At 58.9% G+C, this 9,951-nt stretch overlaps 1 protein-coding gene across 1 annotated transcript; it reads left to right on the top strand.

The window, feature by feature from the left end:
• The first annotated feature begins 346 nt into the window (after positions 1-346).
• LOC133627598 (cilia- and flagella-associated protein 45-like) lies at positions 347-5,881 on the top strand. Its single transcript, XM_062013897.1, has 11 exons — positions 347-431; positions 2,747-2,797; positions 3,042-3,160; positions 3,443-3,613; positions 3,773-3,951; positions 4,062-4,191; positions 4,462-4,608; positions 4,689-4,802; positions 5,066-5,259; positions 5,422-5,646; positions 5,824-5,881. The coding sequence occupies exons 1-11, from the start codon at positions 347-349 to the stop codon at positions 5,879-5,881; spliced, it is 1,473 nt and encodes a 490-aa protein (XP_061869881.1).
• The last annotated feature ends 4,070 nt before the right edge of the window (positions 5,882-9,951 follow it).

Genomic DNA, 9,951 nt, shown 5'->3' with positions numbered 1-9,951 from the left:
AGTCCCTCATGACGGCGCAGAAGGTTGGCATGTCCAGCACCGTGCCCGTGGCCGAGGGCTCCAGCATGAGGCGCAGGGCTCTCAGAGGCCCTTCCTCTGCGCTCTGACCGCTCACTGCCTGCAGGTACTCGACCACCCGCTGGGCCACCACCGTCCCTGTGGCACAGGGGGAGCTGTCGGGCCCTGGGGCCACCCCTGACAGAGCTCCGGCTGGTGCCCAGCTCTGTGGACCACCCCCCTTGCACTAGCCCTGGCCCCTTGGCTACCTGTGTGCTCGGGGTCGCAGACGCTGAAGGTGTAGTTGATGACAAACTCCTCTGAGCAGATGGTGTCCTGGTTTGCGGCCATGACGCCCCGGGCTGCTGTGTGCCGAGAGGGAGAGGTGATGGAAGGCTCTGTCCCCTCGCCCTGCTGCCCACCACGGGGAACTGGTGAGTCCCTACTTGGCGAGGTGTTCTGCAGGGTCTCAAGCCTCCTCAGCGGGTACAGCAACGCCTGTGGGTGTGAGGTGAGGGGGATGAAGGCCCCTCGGCAGCCATCATGCCGGAGTTGGGGTTGCTTGGGGGCCCCTTCTGCCCTGGGACTGGGATGGGAATGGGGCTGAGGGCGGCCCGTTTTCCCCGCTGGGGGAGAAGGAACAGGGCCAGGGGCGGCTCGTTGCTCCCCTGAGGGAGAAGGAGCAGGGCCGGGATAGACTCGTTCCGCACCTGAAGGAGAAGGAGCAGGGCTGAGGGCGCTCCGTTGCTCCCCTGACGGAGGAGCGGGGCCGGGGGCGGCTCGTTCCCGCCCTGAGGGAGGAGCGGGGCCGGGAGCAGCTTGTTCCTGCCCACAAGACAGATCGGCGCTCAGGTTGCTCGCTGCGGGGTGATCGCCGTTTTCCTGTGTTTATTTTGCTTCTTCCAGCCCATTTGATTGCCTGAGAGAGAGAACAGAAGCCTCGGGACCCCTTCCCACCCCCTTCAGAGCCCCAGCAGCAGCTTCTCGAGGTTGCTCTCCAGGTTCCTCACCAGAAACATTGGCACCAGCAGCAGCCAGAGCTGGGACACCAGGGAGATGAAAGAGTTCAGAAAGGTGGGTGCAGGGGCTGGAATAGTAGCATTTTTGGGGTTTTTGGAGGATTGTTAAGAATTCCCTGTTTCATACCTTGTTTTACTAGGCTAAGACACTCGGTTATACAAGGAGTGCAGATAACTGCAGTGCCTGTCAATCCAGAACCAGGGAAAGAGAAAACTCATTCCCTGATGATATTAAAGACAAAAGAAGATCCAAAATTGATACCAATTCGGCAAGTATTGACTTGTGTTTAACCTGCAGTGAGTCTGCACTCAGAGGTGTGGAACAGTCTGCTGTCCCCTGAGAGCTGTGGAGAGCCACGGCTCACTGGGCCCTGCCAGCCCCCAACCTCTTGAGATTTGGGGAAAAGGGTTTTTTTTTTTTTTTTTGCCTTGCATCATTTTATAACGGGGAATAGACCCTCAGGGGATTGAAGGAACCCCCTTAGGATGCACACTGAGGCACTGGAAGGATCCGGGAGGCAATCCTTGGACTGGGAAACAATTGTAGAATCATAGAATCGGAGGGTTGGAAGGGACCTTTGGGGCTCATCCAGTCCAACCCCCCCTGCAGATGCAGCTCCCACCTAGATCGGGTCACACAGAAACGTGTCCAGGTGGGTCCTGAAGACCTCCAAGGAAGGAGCCTCCACAGCCTCCCTGGGCAGCCTGGGCCAGGGCTCCCTCGCCCTGACAGTGAAAGAGCTTTTTCTTATGTTTCAATGGAATTGCAGCTTCATCCCATTACCCCTTATTACATGTGATTAAAGTGTGCAAAGAGCTAAAAGGGAAGGGAACTGAAGGACAGAAATGCAGAGAGAGGCCAGAGGAACAGCCCAGCAGCTCTGGGGGAAGATTGCAACAGGCTCTCTTCACGTCTGGGGAACACATCTCCACAACTTTTTAATGGGGGAGGGAGGCAGAGGCCTGATGCAGCCGTTCCAGGTCATAGTGAGTGCTGCTGAAATGAAATGGACAATTCCCAGAGTGGGGACAGAAGCCCAGGGCTGTGCAGGGGGCCCCATCCCCACCGTGTCCCAGCACCACACCCGGCAACGCCAATGTCACAGTGCTCGGGGCGGGGCGGGGGGTACAAAAGGGAGCAGCTCCTGGGTCTCGCTGGCAGAGCGGCTCAGAGGCAGCTGCAGACAGGCGAGAGGAGACCCTTGAGGGGCTGCTTTGAGTGAGGTTCTTTGGCAAGGAGAGAGACCGGAGAACAGAGGCCAGACAAGGCTGCTGGAAGTTCTCTGCTGCCATCCAGCTCCTGCCAGAGCCACCCTCAAAGCCCACCGGAGGCATGGAAAGCCTTTCCCACCGCAGAGTGGGGGCTAGAGCAAGGAGCCTTCCCAAGGAGCCCTGCAGAGCCCAGCCTCCTCATGCCCTGCGGATCCAGAGGGAGAAGACGTAAGCAATGGGGTGCAGAGATGTTGCCAGGGGTCCCAGTGCTCTGTAGCACCCACTGGTGCCCTGCCAGGCACGGGGGGGGTGGGTTCTCAGCCCCAGGGCAGGTCAGGCCGGGGGCATTTGAGATGGCTCCAGGATGAGAGGGGGCTCGGGCATGTCCTGGGAGGTGTGAGCAGCCCGTGGGAGCAGGAGGCAGGTCCTGCTCACAAGCTCAGGGCCAGTGCTGGGGTCAGGAAGGGATTTTCCCCTGGGGCAGTCTGGCACTGTGCTCAAGCACAGCCACTGGTCAGGGCTCCTGAGCTCCACGGTGGCTCGGTCCCTGCCTGCTGCTCGTGCCCCACGCAGATGGCCTCTTGTGTCCTGCCTCGGGGAGAGGAAGCTTCTTTCCCCTGCACTGCCTGAGTGGCTGTCGCTGGGGTTTTTTGGTGCCTCTGTGGCCCTGAGCACGGCCCCTGGCCGGGGCTCCTCAGGGTCCTTGTCGCCAGGCGCCTGCTGCTTGTGTCCTATGAAGGTGGCCCTTGGGCACTGCATTCTGACAACTCTCTGTGCCATGTAGCCCCAGTGTCCGTGCAGAGAAGCCAGCAGCATCCCTCATCATCAGCCACAGGGATCTGCAGCGCATTGAGGAATCAGCTCGAGTCCTCTCCAAGGAGGAGCGTGAGGCCCAGCTGGCAGCCCTCAAAGCGCAGAGGGCAGCCGCACTCGTAAGCATTTCTCCTCTTGCCCCTTCATTCCTTGGTTGCTCCCCCAGTGCGTGGGGAGCCCTGAGTGCTGTGGGAGAGCCTCTGTGCTGCATCTCTGGCAGCCTGCAATGGGAGTGGGGTGTCTTAGCAGGGCTGTGGGAAGGGGCCAGGCTGCGGGGGAACATGTCCCTCGTGAGCCAGGCTGCCCCGCAGCACCCCGGGGTGGGTTCAGGCTTGGACTCGGGCTTGGGCTTGGGCTTGGGCTGGCAGGGCTGCTGAAAGCCAGACATCCTGTCCCCTCAGGAGGCCGTGAGAGAGCGCTCGAAGGTGGCCAGGCAAAAGGCCCTGGAGCAGCAGCAGAGGGAGAAGCCGAGCGAGCTGGAGGAGGAGGCGCGGGAGCGGGCGCAGGCCCTGCTGAAGCAGTCCGAGAGGAAGCGGTTGGAGCAGGAGGAGGAGATTAAAGAGTTCAAAACGGTGGGTGCAGGGGCTGCCTGGCATCAGCTGGCCCCTGCCTGAGCTGCCTGCTCCCAGGGCCTTCCTCTCCTGCCCGTTTCCCCGCCTCCATCCCTGTGCCTGGCCCTGCTGCCGCTGCAGAGTCTGGCTCAGAGAGCAGCGAGCCCTGTTGCCCCACAGCTCCTCCTGGGCACCAAGTGCCACGTGATCCGCGACGCCCAGATCCTGGAGAAGCAGCTCATCGCAAAAGAGCTGCAGGAAGAAGAGAATCGCCTGGCCAGGATGGTGGAGGCGGAGAGGAAAAAGGCTGAGGGGAAGCAGGAGGAGCTGGAGCGCAGGAGGAAGCAGGAGCTGATCAGGTTTGCAGCAGAGTCCTGATGGAGCACTGGAGTCCTGATGGAGCGCTGGGCTTTCTGCCTCTGGGAGTGGGACGGAGCTGGAGGGATCCCTTCTGCTCTCTGCTCTCCAGAGGGAGACAGGAGATCGTCAGGCAGATGGAGAAGAACGCGGAGGAGCGCGCTCTGAGAGCTGTGCAACAAGAGGAGGAGGCTCAGGAGCTGCGGCAGCAGATGGAGCAGCTGAAGATGGAGGAGCAGAAGGTGCGACCGGGGACCCGCCGGGGAGCAGGGGGGCTGCGGTTGGGTGTTCACCTTGGATGGAAGGGTGAGCCCGTGCTGGGCAAGTCACACTGGGTGTGTGGAGCAACAGCCGTCAGAATGAGAGCTCTGGTCTGCTGGGCAAGTTGAGGCATCCTCAGAAAGTGACCCCTTGCTGCTGGGCCCTGAGGAAGGCCCCTGGGGAGAGGGGAGGGAGCAATTTGTGCTGTGGCACTTGCCCTCTCACCCTCGGAGCCTCTGCACCACCGTCAGGACTTGCAGCGCAGACGGGAGCAGCAGAAGAAAACCCAGGCGGAGATCAAACGTGTCAATGACGCGAATCGGAAGCTCAAGGAGGAGCAGACCGAGCTGGAGAGGCTGGCAGACGAGCGGATTCTGCAGTACCAGCGGCAGAAAATGGTAAGAGGCCTGGGCGTGGGTGGCTGTGGGGTAGGTTCATGGGGCTGCAGGGATCTGCCACGAGACTGTGTCCCACGCAGGAGCGGGAGGCCAAGCTGGAGGCCGAGCAGGCGCGACTCCGCCAGGAGAAAGAGAAGGAGATTGCACGCTTCAGGGCCATGCAGGAGAGGGCCCGGGACCAGAAGGCAGAGCAGGTGAGCAACTCGCTGCCAAGCACATGCCACGTGCTCCCTCCCCCACTGCCTCCCTCGCCACCTTCCCCATCACCCCCCCGGGGCAGCAACGGGGGAGCTCCCTGCACGGGGCCTCTCTCCTGGGGGGCTGCGGGCGCCGAGTAGCAGCTGGAGCAGGGCGAGGGAGAGGGAGAGAGGCAGAGCCCCGCTGCAGCGGTGGCAGAGCTGGCCTCTGCGGGAAGCCCCCGCCGCCCCCTCCAGCGTCACCGCGGTCCCCTGGGCAGGACGCGCTGAGGGCCAAGCGCAGCCAGGAGGCCGCCGAGCGCGAGTGGCGGCGCAAGGAGCTGGAGGCGGCGCGGAGAAAGGCCGCGCTGCAGCAGCAGCTGGAGCGGAGCCGCTGTGAGCAGATGGCGCGGCGCGAGCACGAGGCGGCCATCCAGGTACAACGGGACCGGCAAGACTTCGAGAGGAGCCTCAGGTGAGAGGGACCCTGCCTGGACCAAGAGGGGAGCTGACAGGGGGCTCCTGGCAAGAATCGGCCACGGCTGGGGGCTGCGGTGCCGGCCGAGGCCCCCGCGGGCAGGGGCTGCGGCGGGGCCGTTCACCCGCCCCTCTCCCCTCTCTGTCCCCCGTCCCGCAGGGCCCTGCGGGAGCAGCTGCAGAAGGAGAAGGCCGAGGCGGCGCGGAGGGCAGAGCAGCGGCTCGCGCACGCCAGCGCCGTCCGGCGCCAGATGCAGGAGCGGCAGCAGCAGCTGACGCGGGAGCGGGTGGCCGAGTTCGAGGAGGCCCGGCGGCGGCAGGAGGAGGCCCAGCAGCGCAGCCTGCGCATCGCCCGCCACAAGCAGCAGCTGCTGCAGGAGTTCAGGTGAGGGGCCGCCGGCGCCCGCTTGCTCCCCTGCCTGTCCCTCAGGCCTTCCCGGCTGCCCTGAGCCACCTCACAGCTCCCGTGGCATCCTCATCAGCCAGACTGCGCTCCGGGCCACGCTCCTGCAGCTCGATGCCGCTGCAGCACAGGCTGACTGACCCTTTCTTTCCTCTGCAGGCCCTTGGGCATCCCTGAGAAATATTGTGCCCATCTGGAGCGGAAGGCCCAGAGCTGAGCAGGAGCAGCTCCTGGCCAGGCTCAGCCCCAGCAGGAGGGAACTTCAGCTCCCCAGCCATTTCGGGGCTTCCGTTTCAGTCTTTAGAGTTGTCGAGAATAAAGAGAGTTGTTTATGGAGCAGATGGTGTGTTTTGTCCTTCTCTTGCCTGGGGTCTGTGGGCCAGCAGCTGCCCGTGGGGCTGGAGTCCCCCAGAGGCGCGTCACCCAACCTCCCCCTTCCTGGGGCAGAGCTTGCCCCTTGCCCATCTCCCCACATCTGCTGGGAGGGCCCAGGGGAGGGCCCAGGAGCATCCCCAGGCCCTCAGCACGGCTCGGTGTCCCCACTGAAGCAGGGCTGCCCCAGGCAGGGTCCCCATGAGGCAGGCAGGCTCTTCTCCGTGCACACAGCCCTGGCACCCAGCTTCTCACCCAGCTCTCACCTCCAGGGACTTTTTTCCCCAAGCCGCTTATTGCAACTCTTGTGCAGCTGGGGCAACCTGTGGGCTAGTGTGGAACGAGCAGGGCCCTGCCAGAGCAGGAGCAAAGCCTGGGCCCTGCTTCCCTCTCGGCTCACCGGGGCCTTTGTCGCCCCAGAAGCGGATCCGCAGCCGTGTGCCACTCGCCAACAGTCACACGCTCGGCAGAAACGGTGCTGGTTGATGTCAGGGCTGTGCAGGCCCGGCTGCTGCCTGGGAATTCCACAAACCCAGCACACCCCACAGAGTTAAAACACAAAACTGGGAGTTAAAACACACAAAAGGGGATTTAGACCCTAAAACCGAGGGTTTAGATCCCAAAAACAAGGATTTATATGCGAAAACCACGTGGTGTGGACGTAAAATGAGGATTTAGACCCTAAAAACTAGACTATAGGGGCAAAAAACCAAGGATTTAGACCCAAAAACCACGGGTTTAGTCCTTAAAAAAAAGGAACTAGACCCTAAAACTGGGAGTTAAGACACCAAAAAAAGAGGATTAGGTGCTAAAACTGAGGGTTTAGACCCAAAACCAAGTGGTATAGACCTCAGAAAAAAAGGATTCAGACCCTAAAAACTAGATTTTAGGCCCCAAAAAATGAGGATTTAGACCGTAAAACTGTGGGTTTAGACCAAAAAATGGAGATTTAGACCCTACAACTGGGTGATTAGACCCCAAATACAAGGATTTAGTCCCTAAAACCAGGGGTTTAATCCTAAAAACGAGGATCTAGACCCTAAAACTGGGAGTTTAGACACAACAAAGGGGATTTAGACCCTAAACCCGAGGGTTTAGATCCCAAAAACAAGGATTTAGACACGAAAAAGATGATATGGACATAAATGGGGATTTAGACCCTAAAAACCATGATATAGACCCCAAAACCAAGGATTTAGACCCTAAAACCAGGGGTTTAGTCCTTAAAACGAGGATTTAGACCCTAAAACTGGTTGTTTAAACCCCCAAAACAAGGATTTAGACCCTAAAATGAGGGGTTTAGTCCTAAAAATGAGGATCCAAACCCTAAAACTGGGAGTTAAGACACCAAGAAGAGGGGATTTAGACGCTAAAACTGAGGGTTTAGACCCAAAAACAAGGATTTAGACCCTAAAAGTGTGGGTTTAGACCAAAAAAAATGAGGATTTAGACCCTAAAACAGGGTGTTCAGACCCCAAAACCAAGGATTTAGACCCTACACCCAAGGGTTTAGTCCTTAAAAACGAGGATCCACACCCTAAAACTGGGAGTTTAGACACCAAAAAAAGGCGATTTAGATGGTAAAACTGAGAGTTTAGACCACAAAACCGAGGATTTAGACCCAAAACCAGGTGTTATAGACCTAAAACGAGGATTTAGACCCTAAAAACTAGACTTTAGGACCAAAAAACGAGGATTAAGACCCTTAAACCGGCAGTTTAGACCCCAAAAAATTGATTTAGACCCTAAAAGTATGGGATTAGACCTAAAAATTAGCTTTTAGACCCTAAAACTGGGGGTATAGATCCCAAAAACGAGTATTTAGACCCTAACATCTAGACTTAAGACCCCAAAACCGAAGAATTAGACCCTAAAACAGTGGGTTTAGACCCTAAAAACAAGGATTTAGACCCTAAAACTGTGGTTTAGACAAAAAATGAGACCAAAACAGAGAATTTAGATCCTAAAAGTATGGGTCTTGCCATTAAAATTAGGATCTAGCCCCTAAAACAGGAGGTTTATACTGAAAACAAGGATTTAGATCCTAAAACTACTTGTTTAGACCCCCAAAACAAGGATTTAGACCCTAAAACGAGGGGTTTAGACACCAGAAACGAGGATTTAGACCTAAAACCAGGTCGCATAGACCTCAAAACAAGGATTTAGACCCTAAAAACTAGACTTTAGGCTCCAAAAATGAGGAGTTAGACCCTAAAAACAGGGGTTTAATCCTAAACACTGGGATCCAGACCCTAAAGCTGCCTCAAGGAGCCTGAACCTTGCGGAAAAGTAACGTGTGATGTGAGCTGTGTGTTGTAGGACGAACGCGGCAGGAACGGGCTGAGCTGATGCAGAGCGAGGTGTGGAGGCTCGTTCTCGGCCCGCAGACTCCATTTCCCATCACCCCCAGCGGCTCGCTGCCGCCCAAAGCTGCGGGCGGGAGCCGCGGTGCCTGACGGGAGTTGTAGTTGTGCGGCGGCGCCCGGCGGGAGGCGCCGTGCGGCGGAGGGGGCGGGGCCTCGGCTTCCCAGCGTGCCCCGCGCGGAGGCCGCGCTTGTGCCCCGCTCGCGTGCCGGCTCCTCCTTCTCCTCCCTCGGGCTCCTGTTTCTGCTCTGGGTCTGCGAGAGGATTCTCGCCGTGGAAAGAGAAGATTCGCAGTGAGCAACGGCACAGAGCCCAGTGTGCGGCCTGTGCCCTGCTCGCGCCGCCGCTCGCGCTCCCGGGGCCGTTCGGTCACCCCAGAACTTCGTGTCCTGCTCCTCCCCCCCCGCCCGGCGCTTCCTTCGTGCTGTGCGTGTGTAAACGCCGCTCGATGCGGTGCCGCGGGAAGGGGGGAGCGAGTCCAGCCCCAGAGAGGGGTGGCAGCAGCTCGAAGGGCTCCCGGAGCCCTCCCGGGTCAGGAATCGCTGCGGCAGGGCCGGGTCCGTCTCTCCTGCTGCTGACTTGGGCCTTGCTGCTGGAGCCGTCTCTGCGCAGGGGCCGGTGGCTGCAGCTCAGGAGGGAGCCCCGGGGCTGTGGGGCGGCTGCCTGTGGCCTGGCTGCCTTTTGAGGCCGGAGGTTGCCACTTAGGCTCTGTCTCTCTGCTGCTGCTTCTCCCTCACGGGTGGTGTGAGCACGTCTGGGGGCAGAAAACACAGAGCTGTAGCGAACGGTTGGGAGCCCCACGGGTTGTCATCCGAGTCGGGTGCTTTTAGTGGTATAAAGGGCTTTGGATTCCCTAAAGGAAGCCTCGTGAGGGCCATCAGTGGGAGGGGGCTCGTGGTCAGTGCTGTCTGCTCCTTGGGTTCATGTGGTGGACACAGCTCTTTGCTCCTCTTCATGCTGGTTCAGTTCGACGTGCCCTACCCTCACCTCTTTCTGTCCTGCTACCCTCTGAACTCCCTCTATTGGGGTTTTATCTGGACTTGCAAGTCTAATTCTCCCTTGTCATTGCTTGTAGCACACGGGAAGGTGACAACAGGAATTGTTGTGGCGATTCTTCGGGTAGGTGCAAGGCTTTGGGCTGTCTGGGTGTTGTCAACACCCTCCTGCTCAGAGCCTACACCTAAACCACACACCATCAGTCACACAAACAGCCTCCAGCAGAGGCACTTCCCAACCCAGCCTCTTGCAAAAAGCAAGGTGCTCACAGAAAGAGGAGAAGCCGGGAGGGTTTGAAAACATTTGGGGGGAAACTTTGTGAGTCCCTGTGCAGTGTTCCAGCTGGAGCTGTGAAAACCTTCTCCAAAAGAAGAAAACCTTCTCCAAGCCTCATTCCAGTGGGGTCTCTGACTGTCCCCACCCCTTTTTCTTGATGAGCTGAGTTGAGAGCCTTGTCCTCTTCTAGGAGACAGCCAGATCCTGCAGGTTGCTGGTTGTTAACATGGTCTGTGTTTGTGTTTCAGGGGCCCTGTGGAAGCCCCTGAAAGCCTGTGG

Source organism: Colius striatus, chromosome 23, assembly GCF_028858725.1.
Source record: "Colius striatus isolate bColStr4 chromosome 23, bColStr4.1.hap1, whole genome shotgun sequence".
Lineage (NCBI taxonomy): Eukaryota > Metazoa > Chordata > Aves > Coliiformes > Coliidae > Colius > Colius striatus.
The sequence above is the reverse complement of the archived record's forward strand: the minus strand, read 5'-3'. Positions and strand labels throughout refer to the sequence as shown.

What these genes read in the sequence shown, in the direction of transcription:
- LOC133627598 (XM_062013897.1), top strand. Translation starts at nt 347, where the DNA reads ATGACGCCCCGGGCTGCTGTGTGCCGAGAGGGAGAGGTGATGGAAGGC. An exon ending in TGAAGATGGAGGAGCAGAAG is followed by an intron (nt 4,192 to 4,461) that starts GTGCGACCGGGG and finishes CACCACCGTCAG; the next exon opens with GACTTGCAGCGCAGACGGGA. An exon ending in GACTTCGAGAGGAGCCTCAG is followed by an intron (nt 5,260 to 5,421) that starts GTGAGAGGGACC and finishes CCCGTCCCGCAG; the next exon opens with GGCCCTGCGGGAGCAGCTGC.